Here is a 17,953-nt window from a genome sequence, read left to right as displayed (position 1 = left end):
CAAAATTCTTTACGCTCAGGAGTCACAGTATTGCGTAGGTGGTGCTGCAAGAAAAAAAAACAAAGCAGTACTCGAGTATGCACTTATCTATAACTGTTTGAGTTACTCTTTAATTGTGACCTTGAAGCAAAACTCTACAACGATGCCATTGATACTATTAAAATTAATAACTGGGACATTATTTTATGGACATACTGTATTTTGCATAGAACGCACCTCGCTTCATCTCCCAGAACTGGTTGGTAGACTTGCTATACTCTTCTTCGGCAATGTCTTCATAGGATGTCGGAGAGGATGAGGAGTAAAGTATAAAAAAGGGGTTGGAAGGGGGACAGTGGCACCCACTGTTCTGGAAAAGAAATAAAAAAAAACCTGTACATTTCACTCCAGTACCAGGCTCCAAGGAGGAAGATGGAGACAGATTGAGCACGCCGTCGGAAACTCATCCCTCGGTCCCTTCACTCCTTCTTTCTCTCTCTCTCTGTCTCTGTCTCTCTCTCTCTTTCTCTTACTTTCTCCTTCCGTGACGAACAGAATCGCGGGCAATTTGTGCATGACGAAGGCCCTGGATGGGGACTTTCCTAGAGGACCCCCATCCTTCCCCACGCAAGAAATGTGCTATAGTACGACTCACTCTTAGATTGCAGCATCGAGCGAATGGCAGCCACTGTTGCCAGATTGATTCTACCCAGCTTCTTAACTTTTAAAAAAGAGGTATTTTGTTTATCATTGTTTAACTACCTACTTAAAAATCAATTATTATTTTCACAGGAGAAACTATTTGAAGCAGTCCTTCAGTATAAATAACAAGGAATTCCATAAAATTGTGAGCTGTGTTCAAATGGGTAATTTTTTTTTTTTCAAATGTATTTGATAAAAAAATGTTTGGAAAAATAAGTCGAAAACGAGATGCGTCTTTCAATTTATTATCCTTATAAATAAATAATTAATATTATCAAATGATGCTCGTGGTGATATCCAACAAGAAAATGTATTCTGAAATTCCCATTCCCAATTCTACTTTACAAAATACAATATTTCAGGTACATTTTAAAAAAAATTCTTACATTACAAAGGTGTGTCTGAATAGTCGTGCTCTATGGTAACTGAGCACACCGAAACAAGGACAGTGCTAGTGTCAGAAATGGTGTATTGGAAAGAGATAGTAAATGCCCATTTCAATGCACACTGCATTCTAAGGTTGAGACGGGCAATAGTATGCGATGCTCCACTTAGCCTGGAGTTTATTTAGTTTGAATGGTCACTATCGGTGTTATAGTTTTTATTTTTTTTGTGAATGGAACAGATATATTAATGTAAAATTGCAAATATTTGTAAATTTTCTACATTTACAAGAAAACTATTGCATCACTACAAAATAGTGTTCGCAGTTATAATGTGTTCAGGGCCGGTGCAAGGTAAATTGGCGCCCTAGGCGAAAAACCTTAATGCCCCCCCCCCTCCCCACCCCCGGGACGGACACCCCAAAAAAAATTTTGCTTGCCTCAAAATACATCACGTAAGCCTAATATTTTGTCAACAATCAAATGTAATTACTTTTTTACTTATTACAAATCATAAACAGGCCACAGTGGACTTTAAATAATTACTTATATCAATATAAACATTCCAAGCTGTTACAAAAATCCATTTTCATCTAGTTTCAGTAATCGTTAAACATATTATATCAGCTGTTATGTGTCGTGCTGCGCCGCCCCCAGCTACTTGGCGCCCTAGGCGGTTGCCTAGTTCGCCTGTATGGACGCGTCGGCGCTGAATGTGTTTCGGATTCTTGCCCGGGCATTAATTTTTGTGTTGTCCCAGTACCTCCAAATATTTAAAGTCATTTGTAAACAGTTCCCTGGATAGCTTTCCAGTATTAACTGGAATAATAATAAAACAATAATAATAACAATAAAACGAAATAAATTCCAGTTATTGAATATTCGATTATCTATGCCATGGTTTTTAAAAAAAATATATTTTTTAATGAAATAAAATTTAAAATATAAAATTATGCCCCATTTTCGTAAGAAATGCTCAGTTATTTTCTAAAAAAATATATTTTTCTTGTAGTATTACAAATTATTTCTGGGCAACCGGTTTCAACAAGTACCAGACACCTTTTGTCTGTATATGATTGCAATAATTTGTAATTTTCCCAGTTAAATATGGGTTGAAAAAAATTCACAATAATCGTCTAGATAAGTGACTGGTGATAAAAGGACATTTACTTTAATAAATAAACAAGTAACGTATGCAGAATTTTAATGTTTTCAAATTCTTTCCATTTAGGTATGGTGCCATGATAGATTTTTTTTTTTTTAATTTGGGGGAGGGAGAAAGGGGGATAAAATATTTCCCAACCGAAATTTCTTCCCCCCCCCCCCCCCTTCTCATTCATGAGTACGCAATCGTGAATATTTTTTTTTTGTTACTTAAATATTTTTCACAAAAGTAGTTTTTTTTCTTTCTTTTTTTCTAAATTGAAAAAAAATAGTGTATTTAAGTCCCTCGTCAGCTATCGGTGGAGAATCATACTTGATATACCTACTTATTTTATTATTTAACACTGCAAACAGTTGTTCGCATTCATTGCGAAGTTTCATTGGCAAAAATTAACGCATGGTAAATTAAATTGTGGCACAATGCACTCACTTAATTTTTTTTTTTTTTTTAATTTTCAACCCAGCTTAAGGTGGCTTCCACAGTTGTGACTTAAGACAAGTATTTCTCCATTCAATTAACCTCCCACTTGTTATTTACCTTGCAACCGGGCCTTACAGTCGATAAGCTAGTCGAAACGATGCCCCACATCGGTAGCCTACAACTCACGTTGTTTCGGTTCCCTACCACGTTCGTGCAACTTCGGATTTCTCTCAAAAATTGGAATTTAAAAAAAAAATCGAAGGGTTAGGTTAGGTCAGTCACAACATGCTTGAACTTCTGATTTAGCTGCTGAAGTGGCGTTGATACCAAAACGCAAAACTTCGGAAATCTTCGGAAATTCTTGCAGGGAACCTAAACTATGTGAGTTGTAGGCTTCCCGTCCCACATGCCGCGCTATCTAGGTTGTGCACTTCGAACCAAGTGTTATCGACCCCCACACTGCAGCGCTCTCTTGCACGGTTTGCACGAACTATAGCAACGTTCTCGCCCTGCGAAGTGCTGACATCTGCCTGGACGTGAAGGAAAAGATAACCAAGCAAGAACCATTAGAAATCTGGCAACGGTTTCGTCAGCAATTAAATTGCTAGTCAAACGACTTCTTTGCGTCTAACTCGGGCGATAAAAAGGATATTTTGTTCAACTTCATTTTAGTTAAAGTTGCCCTTTTGACTACGGGAACCCCGACACAACATCCGAATAATTCGTGTTCGTGCATATTTTGTTTTTTGGTAGTAGTAAAAGGCAGGTTCGGTTAGTCTATTAATTATAATTTTAATTCTCGCAAAAATCCGTTATTTACTTTTTTTCCCGATAGAATAGGTTTTCACACGATTATGTTTTCGTACCACTAATATGAATGATTGATTCGTAAGGTCATCCAAATTTAAAAAAAAAAACCGCTAAAACTGTGAAAAAATGTATGAAGTAGTGTGCACATATATAAATATATTTTTGACGTGACGTCTAATAAATCGTTGAACGCCGGCTGCACGCACGAAAAAGTGTCCCGTTACGCACATTGTTCCGTTACGCTGTGTCCCGTTACGCACATTGTACCATTACGCTGTATTTTTTCTTTTATTATTAAAAAAAGTATCATCTGTCAGCGAGTGCAGTAATAAAAGTTATGTTAGATATTTGATTACAGTTTATTTATATGAAAACTTGTTCATAATTATATTTAAACGAAAAGTTAATGTGGTTTTCATTGCTTATTACAACAAAAATTTCGGCAATGAAGGTTAATTATTCTTGCATTTTAAAAATCTGATTACTAATATAATTTCAAGTATTTATTCTTTTATTATTAAAATAAAAATGATTCAATTTTATTCATAAAAGTATGCAGACATTTCATTAATGTTTTGTTATGACGTTGTCAAGTTAAACTATCGTCTGTAAACCGACTTTACAGACAACCAATTTTTTTTTTTTTTTTTTTTTTAAGAAGTGAAGGCGATCGGAACATAACAAAAAATGGCGGTCAAAGGGAAACGAAAAGTGCTGCGGTACGAGGTGAGGTTATCAGTGGCGAACAGGAGACTGGGGGCTCGATGACATATTTACATTATAGGAAACTTACATATTTGCGCACTTTTATACGTTTTTAGAAGTGAAACTTCTTTGGGCGCAATGGGAGTAAAATTTCAAGGCCGAATTTTAATGAAACTTTTCAAATACTTAGGGAGGAGGGAATATCTTAAAATATATTGTCAGTTGACATAAATTGCCCCTAGAGTGCAACATTTCGCATAGTATTTTAGGGTTATATATTAATTTTAAAAAAAATTTCAGGAACAAATTTTCAAAAGCTTTCTGGGGTAGGAACCCCGAACCACCTGGTTAGACACTATCAAATTCAAAGTCGAGGGTAGGCCCAAGTAACTTTTTTTGGGGGGACGATTGTTGGTTTAAGGGGGTGGGGGAATGCACCCTCATCACCTGATATTTACAAAGTGACGTGCATTTGTTTACAAATGGTAAGTACTCCAACAGACACAAACTTTATTTTAAAATTTTCATGTAAAGTAGTTATTTGACAAGAAGCATAGCCTATTTGAATTCACTGGTAACGCAATAGCAAAAACTTATTGAACACAAATTTGTACTTACACAGCTCTAGGAGTTTGTACAAACTTAATAACTTAAAAGGTTCATGAGTCCTTAATGACACGTTTCAGTTTGCAAATAATTTTTTCAGTTATGGGCACAATAAAAATTATTTCAAGGGCTTATGTTATTCGGACAGTCGCGTCTGTCTGGCGTGTCAGAGCTGACGGTAAAGATGCGAATACGGCATCTGATTGGCTCACGTGACATATTACGTCAGGTGCTGATGGCACAGTCACGATCTGTCTTTACTGGCGAACTAAAACTTTTAAGGTCAGAAAGAACCACCTGCGTCCGACGTCATGAAAAACATTCACCAATGAGAAGCGTGATCACTACAAACAAACTGCAAAATCGCGAAAAACAAAAAAAAATAGAAAAATAAACCCACAGTAAACAAGTTTTAAATCAGCTGATTTAAACCAGATAGACCTAAACAGGTATTATGGACAAAAAAATCTATTTAGGTTCATCGTTAGATTTCTCTGTTTTAAATCAGCTGATTTACGCTTATTTTCTTTAGGTTTATGTTTTCATATTTATTTCTTATTTTTCATTTATGAATTTTTCCCGTGCCAAACAGTGCAAAACTGCAATGGCGTATGTTCAAGATATTGAACCAGATTCGTCGGGCAAGTGAATGTGACGTGAAACGAATGAGACAACACAGTCGACCTTATAACAGACTGCACGTAACTTGACAGGGCCTTAAGAGGCCACTCCAGTGTTTCAGGGGCACTACGCAACCCGCGTTAACCTCATAAGATTCTATGCTATTTTTATTTCGCTCATATAACTAATTAACTAATATAGATTTCGAAATGATGCTTGCTTAATATGTAAGACAACGATGCTCTTATCAAAGCCCCTTTCTTCAAAAATGTGCATAAATTATGGTTCAAATCTAGACAATACACTTATGCATATTAGTAAAGATTAGTATAAATCCATAATTTATGCACGTTTTTGAAGAAAGGGGCTTTGATAAGAGCATCGTTGTCTTGCATATCAAGCAAGCATCATTTCGAAATCTATATTAGTTAATTAGTTATAAGCAAAGTGAAAATAGCATTGAATCTTATGAGGTTAACGCGGGTTGCGTAGTGCCCCTGAAACACTGGAGTGGCCTCTTAAGGGGGTGCCTCCTATTTCATGTCAAGATTTTATATTTACAGTAATTACAGATAAACTTGTAATCTATTTCAATTGTTTAACTTTCACGAAATGAAAAAATATATATACAGCGCATACTTTTTGCATAATTAGCTGCCGAAGTTACATTTTTAACGTTTTTTGGGTTGTACAAATAAGGAGAATTTAATTTAATGCAGAACTGAAACTTTTTTAAGTTTAACTGCAATGCCACTGGCTATTTCGAAAACAAATTGAATTTCTTTTAAGAAATATTAATTAATTTTACCTGGCATTTCAAAATTTTCAAATTTGTTACGATTTTGACAGCCAATAATTATGAAATGAGTTTTTGTTATAGAAATGCAAACCATATATTTAATTAGCCAGTGGCATTGCAGTCAAACCTAAAAAGTTTAAGTTCTGCAATAAATTAAGTTCTCCTTATTTGTAGAACCCAAAAACGTTTTAAATGTAACTTTGGCAGCTAATTATGCAAAAAGTATGCGCTGTATATATTTTTCCATTTCGTGAAAGTTAAACAATTGAAAAAGTCTAAAAGTTGATCAGTGATTAATAGAAATATAAAATCATGACCTGAAAGGGGAGGCACACCCTTAAGCATGGGAATCCTTCTTTTCACAGACGAGTAAGCCAAACGCCCGATCGTGCATCTTCGGTTTTTTTTTTTTTGTTCATTGTAAATAAATATGGCGGTGTTGATTAAACGATACTAATGGTCCATTAGGTTAGGTTAGCTACATTATAAATACTTTAAAACATTGTGGACGGTTGATTTGATTAGGATAGCTACTTTAAAGATACTGTGAAATCATGTAAACTTCGGGGAACTTCGGGTTTTGGCTCTCTCGTCTGTGAAAAGAAGGCTTACCCTTAAGCATGCAACGAACTGCGGCTCGGTCTATATCGGTCATAATGTACGCGACGCCGTATTGATTGGCGCCGTAGTTCCGGGGCTGGCCGACAGGATGCGCCAGGCGGCGGGCGAGAGAAAGCGTTCGTGCCGTCGTTGTTTTTTCGTTCTTCGCTTGTTCTCTTTCGCCTAGCCACGCAGGAAATTTACTATTCACCAACCCAGAGTCATGCGCCCGAATAACCCACGTTCGTGCATTTCCGGATTTTTTTTTTTTCCAACACTTCATCCAGAACCATCCTCTGTCTCCTGTAAATTCCTACACGTAATGCTTGCCAATTTGCATCCCGCATGAATGTGCCCAGGGTTTTCCCTGTGCCTATGCAGGTTTTTACCTGGGCCCAACCCATCTCTAGTTATAGTCTAGATTTAAGAGTGAGGGGAGTTAGTCATGGCGCCAATCGCTGCCATGGCTGGCCAATCCCCTCCTAGCACATGATGCATGCGACCCTCTCCCTGCATGGCTAATCCCAGCATGACCAGGCGTATAGGCTTCGGCCTGAGACGCACCTAGGTCCCTCCATAACCCGGACCCCTCCAAAATACACTTAGTTTTAGTTAGGTTAGGGAAAAAAAATCCCTGTTGTAAAAGTAAAAGGTAATTTATATTTCGTACGTTACATTTTCATACGTTAAATTTTCGCAAAAAAAAAAAAGTCTTTCTGAAGTTATACTTCTATAGGCGAGTTATGAAACCCTGTTTTGGACATGATTTTCGACAAGGAATTTTATTAAAATACTGCTCATATTGTTAGAAATTCATTAAAAAGTTAATACAATAAAATTTCCCTTCGGCTTTGTAAATTTTGGTTCGCACCATCCACCACAGCATATTTAAAATACTCTAAAATCGTGAATAATGTATGAATTTTCACAAAATTATATTCTTATTTAGGCCATGTCCAAATTTGTCTGAAGTACATATAGTATTTGTAGGTACTTGACCCAGAAGTAAAACATCGCATTTGCTGTCCGAACTAGAAGTGAAGTATGCAAGTATGAAAGTAAACGATTTTGTGTACTTCTCGCGTACTTCGAGTTAAAGAAGTATCGCCATTTTCAAACTAAAATGTTTTTAAAGTTACATTTGATATAACTATTACGTAATTTAAGGACTTGTAATTTTTTCTGTGTTTGAATAAAATATTTTTTAAACATTTTATAAGGCCGTAATAGCAATCAAATGCACATACGTACCGATTATACCATAGAAAACAAGGGAGCATCATAAAAAAAATTTGCTCGACACTAATGAGGTTGAACAATTTTTTTTTTCAAATAAAATTAATTTGTTGAAAAAATTAAGTAAAAAACCTGTTCTGCTGGGTATAGCCATTTGAAGAGGACAAACATGTATCATATCCAGATTCATCAAGTACGCAAATGAAGTGCGCAAGTTCGCGAGTGCAAAACTGCGTACTTTTAATTCGGACACACTATTTGATGTGTAACATCTTAGCTCTCGGTACACGGCATTTGGTAACAGTAATTTAGTGAATGGAACGGAAGAGGCATGGAACGGTAATGTGTAACCACGGTGCTGCCATCTGTCACGGATGTCTCAAACCAAAGTTCACAAAGTCAAAGGGAAACTTTATAGTATATAACGTTTTAATGCATTTCTAACAAGATGGGCAGTATTTTAATAAAATTACTTGTCGAAAATCATGTCCAAAACAGGGTTTAGTATTTTTTTTCGCTTTAATTGGAGCCGTATCATTATATAGTTTAAAATGTTGGTCTGTCGAGCAAATGGTTCGATAGTCAACGTAGCTGCTCCGGCAGCGAATTCTAACGGTGGGCGCGGAAACTACGTGTGATTCGCGTCCAGAAATGTAATTGAAAACAATTTGTGATCATTTATCACGCTAGACATTATTTTTAAAGAGTTTTAAATTAAATTTCGTGTCGGAGTTTCGTATTATAAGTGTATTTGCAGCATGAGAACACGTGAATTCGCTGTCACACAATTTTATACCTAACCTATTTAAAACTAAGTGTTTTTTTTAAGAGGGTCCGAGTTATATAATTCTTTGTTTTTTTTCCTAGCCTAAGTTAATTCTAAATGTGTAGGGGAGGGTCCAGGTTAGGGGAGGACCTAGGTGTGTCTCAGGCCGAAGCCTATACACTCTACCATGCGGGTTTTGAATCATGCAGGACAAGGGCGCGTGCAATAGTGTGCGTGTTGGGGTTTACTGGCCAGCCATGGCTGCGATTGGCGCCATGGCTGACGCCCCATTGGTCGCCTAGCTTAAAAGGTAGCTAATGTGGCCCAGGTAAAACCTGCATAGACACAGGGAAAACCCTGGGCCGGTTCATGTGGGGATCAATTATCATGCATTATGCAAGCAGGTAACTACTGGACAAGAGGAAGAAGGGTCCAGGTAAGAAGAGTTTTTTTTTTCCTAACCTAACTAAAACTAAGTGTATTTTGGAGGGGTCCGGGTTAGGGAGGGACCTAGGTGCGTCTCAGGCCGAAGCCTATACGCCTAGTCATGCTGGGATCAGCCATGCAGGGAGAGGGTCGCATGCATCATGTGCTAGGAGGGGATTGGCCAGCCATGGCAGCGATTGGCGCCATGACTAACTCCCCTCACTCTTAAATCTAGACTATAACTATAGATAGGTTGGGCCCAGGTAAAACCCTGCATAGACACAGGGAAAACCCTGGGCACATTCATGCGGGATGCAATTTGGCATGCATTACGTGTAGGAATTTACAGGAGACAGAGGATGGTCTGGATGAAGAGTTGGACAGAGTAGAAAAGAGTCTACCATGCGGGGGTTGGGTACTTGGACTCGTGGTCCGCTTTGCTAATTGTCCAGTACTGGATTTAGTGACCAGGGACGCAAGCGCCCCTGGTGGTGAGTGGTTGCACTGACCACTCACTCCATCGCCAGTCAGCACCTAAAAAACTAAGAAACTAAGACAGAAAACAGATAAATGACTTACAAACTAGGCATTTCGTTACGAAATATGCAAACACTTAACTCAGGGATGGACGTGCAGTGCTTAAGATAAAACTAAAATAATAACTATAAATAATTTTTTATTATTTATTTTTTTTTTTTTTTTTTTTTTTTTAGTTTTTTAGTTTTTTTTTATTATTAAAGAACAGTTAGTGAGGGTTCTAGGTGCGTCTCAGGCCGAAGCCTACACGGCCGTGCGAAGTCGCACGAGCGAAGCAGTAGTAAACTTCGGATGTGTTCGGGTTGCTGATCGGGGGTCTGTGAATTTCGAGGCGTGGTGTTTGTTTTTCGTCGCTCGTTTGTTTTCGCGCCTTGCCACGCCGCGAGGCGCTCCGTGTCATCAGCTCTTGTGTCTGTCGGACGGTGGCTCGGTGCGTGCGTGCTCGCGCTTGTGTGTGTGGCGGGGAGTTCCCGGGGCAAGATGCCTCGCCGGCAGCTGTGAGACGTCCTTCTTCCTCCCCCACATAGGTGTTTGTTTGGCCCTCGCGACAGCAGCTGCCAGCTGCAGCTGCGCAGAAGGGAAGGACGGTGCGCTTGCTCCCATGGCCGATGAGGGCCGACCGCACCACCGAGAACGTCATTGAGGAATCGTCAACCTCTTCGCAGCCGTCGTAAGTCTTCGCTGGTGAGCGTGAGGTGGTAACGTCTGGGGAATAATACCACGGAATCGAGCCCCAAAGCACACACAGCCGCTTTTAGGTGCACGAACTCAGGAATTGTCAGGTCTTCCTTGCACGTGAACACGTCATCTTCGTAGGTGGAAACAACTACGCCGTGTTGTGACTTCAGAGTTTTTTTTTTTTTGTGTTCTGTCGTGAACATGGTAAACGAACACGTGAAACGCAAATTCGTATCCAGAGGGGGGATACTGTCCCCCATCCAAAGTACAAAAATAAAGAGGATCAAGAATTGACGTTAGAAAAATTCTAACTAATCCCCTCCAAAACTAGTGATCAGAAAAAAACTTTATATATTTTTTTATTTTTTTTTTGTGTTTATGGTATCATTGAACCTCTTCCCCCATAAATGAGTTTGAATTTCGAAATTACACCCCCCCCCCCCTTTTTTTTCCTTTTTATATGACAGTATTAAAAAATATCTACCATTAAAAGCTATTTTAACTTAAATACGTTTCGTGAACGCAAATGCCAATGTGATAAATACAAGTTTTGTCATAGTATAGTTACAAAAAAATGTCCCTTTTTTTAAAAAAATTCGAACACTTTCACAGTACGCATTGCTTTGAAAGCTATTTTTTTTTATTTCAAAGCAAGCAAGAAATGAGCATTAAATAAATCATTTGCATTTGTACAGTTTTGAATTAACCGTTTGTGTGTAGTAGCAAATGCCGCAAAATTTTAATTTTAAAACCTTAATTTTATATATTTTTTTTCAAAATTATGAGAACCTCAATTTTGCAAGGTTTTAAGAAAACTAAAATTTTATAGATTTATGAATGACTAGCTTTTGCCCACTTTTTCGTGCGCGTGGATGATTAATATAAATACTGATTTTTATTGGAAGACGGTGGTGTTGGATTTTTTTTTCATAAATGTCGACTTGATTTCTGCCTTGAAGTTACATGCTCAAATTTTGTATGGGTAAGATGTTAATAAGTTTAACCAATTTAACGTACTTTAATAATGTTCACAGGCTGCTTAGTTTCTGGGTTGTAGCCTTGTCCTTGGCGAATAATTCACCGACGTTTCGGTCGACATTGAAGTCGCCATCATCAGGGAGAAGTTACCTATTGCTCTCTGATGATGGCGACTGCAATGTCGACCGAAACGTCGGTGAATTATTCGCCAAGGACATGGCTACAACCCAGAAGCCAATCTACTTAACGCATTTTAATATCGACATCTCTAAGAATCAAGTAACTTTACTTTTGTCTGTTTTTATTTCGCACTAACTTTAAATTGTTTTGATTTAATAAAGTGTTTTTGGACATTGGCCATTGCATTTTTGCACTGTTTATCATAGGAAAAAATTCTTAAATGGAAAATAAGAAATAAAAAAATCAAAAATAAACCCATAGAAAACAAGCCTAAATCAGCTGATGTCAAACAGATGGACCCAAAGATGAACCTAAACAAATATTATATGGACAACAAAATTACGACAGAATATACGTTCACATTCAAAGTTAAATATCTGACAACACAAAAATACCGTGGAAGGAATTTTGTCATGGAGAAATAATAACACAGACGACATAGTGGGTTTTCGTCATTTTGTTGGCCATGATACCTGTTTAGGTTCATATTTGGGTCTATCTGTTTGATATCAGCTGACTAAGGCTTGTTTTCTGCCGGTTAATTTATTATTTTGCATTTATTAATTTTTCCCATGACAAACAGTGCAAAGCTGCAATGGTGTATGTCCAAGAAGTTGCATTAAAACAAAATTCCCCATTGCATGAATAATTTAGAGAACTTTAAATCAAGTTACTTTTCTCAGGCACTGAATATTAACTTAACTTTAACTTAACAAAGTTGGATGATTGGCACATAAGCTCAAACATAACTTAAGCCAGTTTTAATAACTAACTTACCTGTCTTTGCATACTAAATTATTTTTAACTAGTTATAATCGGACGATGTGGCATAGTTATTTATCCCCATTTTCGTCAAACGACATAATAGAAAATTCTATCAGTTATCTACAACATACCTAACTAACTGCCCACGCACATCATTATGCATTCCCTGGGTTCTATTAATTAAATAAACTGAAACTTCATCAGTTTCTATGCGTGTTTTTTTTTTTTTTTTTTTTTTTTTGTCAGGTAGAGCCGAGAAAATTATATACATTTTCATTTCGATAAAACAGCCCTTAAATTATTCAGAACGTATATTTGTATTACTTACTTTCGAATAGTATAAAAAAATTATTTTCAAAGTCGTACTTTCAAAAAATAATTAATTTTTCTCCATACAAACTTTGCCAACCTGTTCACCTGATATTTTATTTATTTTGTAGAGTATATCTACAGATTGTCATTTTCGTAACTTTAAAAAAAAAAATTCATACAGACTTTACCAGCTCTTTTTACAACGTTCAGGATGTATTTTCAAAAAAAAAAAAAAACTTCTTAGTCACCACTCCAAATTTCAACTCTCCATGTCCACCGGTTTAGGCTGTGGATAGTCTGTCAGTCAGTTTGTGCTAGAGTTTATTGACGTGACAACGTCTAATAAATCGATGAACGCCGGCTGCACGCACGAAAAAGTGTCCCGTAACGCACATTGTCCCGTTACGCTGTGTCCCGTTGCGCTAATTGTACGCTTGCGCCGCATCTATCTCTCTTCCACTCGATTGGAACGACCATCGATTTGACTGGGTTAAATTAAGTAAAACATGTTTCTCCACTAAAACATGGCTAAATCCTGCACAATTGCATTTACCGCGGTTATGCGAACGCCACAAAGTCACTCTTGAGATATCACACACGAGTCGCTCGTGGACTGAATTAGTATGAATTTTCAGTCACGATTTTTAGTAGTTCATACTTAAGTATTTTATTGTTCGATTTTCTCACTGTGATTCTAGACTACGTTCTGTTTTAAATACTAGTCTTGAATAGAAATAATTAAGAAAATTACTTTTTTTTTAATAAAGCCTACGGAATCAATAACAGATTAACGTATTTACACTAAAAATACGCATTTTGAAAAATCTCTCTTTGTTTAGGGAGCGGGGGGAGGAAGTCGAGCCAAATCTCACATCTCACCAAAGAGAGGAGGGGTGTCGAAAAATCGCCAAAATCTCCTCACGTAATTAATGAACACCCCCCAAACCTTACAAACACTGCCGTGTCCGTCTTACCTCAGCACTGCCCAGCAAATGTCACGCGCAACTAAAAGGTGTATATTTTCGGGGATCCTTCTTTTCACAGACGAGAGAGCCCGATCGTGCATCTTCGGTTTTTTTTTTTTTTTTGTTCATTGTAAATAAATATGGCGGTGTTCATTTGGTTCATTGTAAATGTGTTGATAAAAGGATACTAATGGTCAATAAGGTTAGGTTAGCTACATTATAAATACTTTCAAACATTGTGAACTGTTGATTTGGTTAGGATAGCTACATTAAAGATACGGGAAAAACCATGAACTTCGGGTTTTGGCTCTGTGAAAAGAAGGCTTCCCATATTTTCGCCTTCCTTCCCTCTTGTTTGGCCGACAGCTGCAGCCAATCGGTGATTGATTGGTCACTGAACTGTTCTCGGCTTGACGTGGAGTTCTGGGACGTCGAAGTCTGCTGAGTTACCTGACGTTGAGGGTAAAATCCGTAACGTGATGATAAAGTTCAATGTATCGGCATAACATTTCGCCCACAAGATGTTGCCCTCGATACATCGAACTAAATTCTCGAGTAGCATCGACTCAACATATCCACCTATATCTAGGGATAGGAAAAATTCGCGGGTTCAATGACCTGCAGGATGAACTCCATAGTTCTACGTACACTCGGTCAAATGCCACCCACCCATTGGCTGCCGTCTTGTGAGACGTTCCAACGTAGCAGCCTGTGATTCGATAAAAGCTTTGGTCGGGCGTTTCTCATTGGCGTCCAGAGTCATCCAGGTGAGTTGTGAGCCAATAGCAGAGGCAGCACTGAGGTGTAACTATTTGTATTTCAGCCTGTCGCGAAATGAACCTATCCCTACCTATATATTTTTGTTTTTCGAAAGCTCTTAAAAAATTTGCCATTTCGATGACCTTCAGGATAGACTACAACAGCCATCTGTATACTTGGGTAAATAACGGCATTTCATTGGCTGTTGACTTGTGAGCCGTCTCAGTTGGTTTGCCTGTGACTCGGTACTTCTTTGGGTGAGGTTTGCTCATTGACTTAGATTCGCCCCGATGAACAGCGAGCCAATAGCAAACGCAGCAGGCCCCCGCCTACCCGGGCACACACTCGGTGCGTAGAGCTTCAGGAAAAAACAACGCGATTCCAAAACTACTCGTGATATCCGAGTGTGGCCTGTTTAAGAAAAGCGTTCAAGAATTCGCTGAGGGCCGAAAAGGAATTTTTTTTTTATTTAGAATGTGTTATTAGAAGAGTGAAAATGGCTAAAAAGGCGTGTTGTCTGGGTAATTTTTAGGCGTGAAACAACCGGTACAGATTCTTGAAAGCACTTAAGGGACTTGCATTACACCTTTACCCGTGTAATGTTACGGTCACCGCTCATGTGCACGACGAGAAGACTGCGCGCCAGTCCAGAGGAGACATCGCGCTAGAAGCACCAGCGAGCGTCGCGCTTATCATCCCGCCTCGCCGACACAGATACACACAGAATGGACGACGCCCTTAAACTTATGAGTAGAGACCCGTGAAATTCGCGGGTTCATTTCGTGTTATGCTAAAATTCAAATAATTATACCTTAGTGTTGCTTCTGTCATTGGTTCACTGTTAATCTGGAGGACTGAGGGCCAATTAGAGACCCTCACTCATAGAAGTGTCGAATCACAGGCCACCCAGTCGTGACGACTCACAAGTCAGCAGCCAATGAACAGTTGGCATTTGCCCGAGTGTGTAGAGGACATTGGAGTCTATCCTGGAGCTCGTTGAAACCGCGAATTTCACGGGTCTCTAAGTATGAGTTTACAATGTGTATACGATGGTGTGACGCACTTTAAGAGGTTGTGTGCCCGTGACGAAGATGGTGAGAGGGGTAAGTGAAAAGGCGGAGGATGATAAAGGGATGGCCCCAGGGGGAGGGGGGAAGTAATTTACTGCCCACATGGCCAGGGGGCAGCAGGGGGTCGGCGCGACCTCTGACCTCTGGCGGCGCGGCGGCTAATTGATGGCGGCGCGAGTAATGCAGATTCCCCCGCACTGCGATGGGGCGCTAGTGTCGTTCTAGCGGGCCTGGGTGGAGAGGAGAGGGAGATGGGAGATTGCGGCTGCAGTAGGACTCACTCTTGTTCCATTCCGCCGCGGAATTAATAAACCCGGGCACGTAGCGCGTGTGCCCATTAAAAAAAAAAAAAAAAGTAGGGAGGTGGGGAGTGAATCTGTATTAACTTTATTCTTTACAGTCGACAGAAAAATTAAAACACGGTTGGGTTTGGGCTTTTTTTTTTTTTAAGTGAAACCTCTTTCGGGCGCGATGGTAGTAAAATTTCAAGGCCGAATTCGGTTGCAACCACTGGCGGATCCAAGGGGGGGCACCAGGGGCAAGTGCCCTCCCCCCCCCCCCCCCCGAAAAACCAGTTGTCTGCTACATTAATATTGCCGATAAAAATGATTGTTTCTGAAATCAATAAAATATTTTAATATAAATAATGAATTTCTTGTAGAATCATAAAATCTGGTGGTTGGATGTTATGTGTGGTGTGAGCAGATTAAATACAAATTTAGTAATTTTAAGGCATTTTTTTCTCTGGCTATTCTGAAATCCTAGAGTGCCCCCTCCGAGGTGAACCTCTGGATCCGCCACTGGTTGCAACGTTTTCGTGAAACTTTGTTGTTGTGAAACAGTTTCTGACGCGAAAAGTTCAGAGAATATGTACTTGGCCAAAGAGATAAAAAGTTAGTTCCCATAAAGCTATAATATCAAATTAGCGCTAACATCGAGGGATTAAATTCAAAATTTTTAACTGATATTTTGGCTATAATGGTTTAATTTTGATTCTTTTAAATATATTTATTGAATCCTATCAATACTTTTTTTTTAGTAAACTATCTTCTTTCTCTCTCTCTCTCTCTCTCTCTCTCTCTATCTATCTATCTCTGTCGTTTTCCCAGTTTAGAAAACTTACAAGTCGAGGTTTGAATTTCCAAAGAAGTTTTACTTCTATCACTTGTACTGAGTTACTCGCATTTCTTTTTCTTATTGAAGCTGTATGTCTTTTTTCGAAATCGACGTCGATCGTAGACATCTGTCACGTGATGATAAAGTTCGATTTATCGGCATCGTTATGTCCCCCTCTAAGATGTTACCCTCGATATATCGAACTAAATTCTGGAGTAACATCGACTCATCAACATATACACTTTTTTTTTTTTCAAAAACTCTGGGTTAAGGGAAAAAAATTATTTCGGATTTTCAATAATTATAACTAGGGACTGTAAAAATTCGCGGGTACGATGACCTTCAGGATAGACTGCACAGTCTTACGTGTACTCGGGCAGATAACGCCAGTTCATTGGCTGCTGACTTGTGAGTCATCTCAGTTGGTTTGTCTGTGATTCGATCCTTCTTCGGTCGAGGGTTTCTAGTTGGCTTTGAGTCGTCTGATGAACAGTACAGCTTAAAGGAATATGTTTTTTTTATATTCATCCTATCGCGAAATGAATGTGTGAATTGTTCCTGTTTCTAATTATAACTTAAAACTAAAGACGATTTATGACAAAACTTGAATACACACTATTAATTCTAAATTTTAAACAATATTATTAAGTTATCTTGGCTCAAGCTATGATAAAAATAAATGAAAGGCCTTTGAAGATTTTTAATTCATTAAATAACATTTATCAAACTGATAAGAATATCAACCATGTTCTCAGGCTTTCACGGCTTGGCTTCTGTGTTGTAGCCGCGTCCTTGGCGAATAATTAATGGGCGTTTTCGGTCGACATTAGCAGTCGCCATCATCACGGAGCAGATACCTAATGAGTAGAGACTTGTAAAATTCGCGGATTCATTTCGCGATAGGGTAGAGTCCAAATACTTTTGACATTATTTTGCTTCAGTGATTGGGCCACAGTTTATCTGAAGGACTCTGGGCTAATGAAAAGTCTTTAACAGAAGAATTAGCGAATCACGATCATTCCAGTCAACAGGTGTTACGAGTCGGTAACCAATCAGCAGATGTAATTTGCACGAGTGCATAGAGGATCATGGAGTCTATCCTTTAGGGATTTGAAATCGCGAATTTTACAGGTCTCTAGTAATGAGTTTCTTACAAGTTATCCTGCCTTTATATACTCTCGCCTGAGGGGAAGGTGCTTCCTGATTGGCTGCAATAAGTCAACCTAGATATACTATGAATTAAATTTAAATCAATGAAAGCGAAAAAGACCTGATAACTTACTAAACCCTGGCTTTGTACCAGACCAAGAGTCAAAAGCCACAGTGCTCACCGAAATTGAATAGCCATGGACGCCCATCACAGTACCATGTATGT

At 38.6% G+C, this 17,953-nt stretch overlaps 1 protein-coding gene across 3 annotated transcripts in view; it reads left to right on the top strand.

The window, feature by feature from the left end:
* Positions 1 to 10,105: 10,105 nt before the first annotated feature.
* The window catches only part of LOC134541160 (synaptotagmin 1), a 122,561-nt gene continuing 114,713 nt past the window's right edge, over positions 10,106 to 17,953 (top strand). The window contains exon 1 of one of the 3 annotated variants that reach the window (XM_063384386.1): positions 10,106 to 10,425. In XM_063384386.1, coding sequence (XP_063240456.1) covers positions 10,364 to 10,425 — 62 coding nt within the window. In that variant the 5' untranslated portion in view covers positions 10,106 to 10,363. Of the gene's footprint in view, positions 10,440 to 17,953 lie in introns of all 3 variants that reach the window. The other 2 variants (XM_063384387.1, XM_063384388.1) reach the window with 2 other exon arrangements.

Source organism: Bacillus rossius, chromosome 18 (genome assembly GCF_032445375.1).
Source record: "Bacillus rossius redtenbacheri isolate Brsri chromosome 18, Brsri_v3, whole genome shotgun sequence".
In the NCBI taxonomy this organism is placed as follows: Eukaryota; Metazoa; Arthropoda; class Insecta; order Phasmatodea; family Bacillidae; genus Bacillus; species Bacillus rossius.
This window is presented reverse-complemented; position numbering and strand designations above follow the sequence as displayed.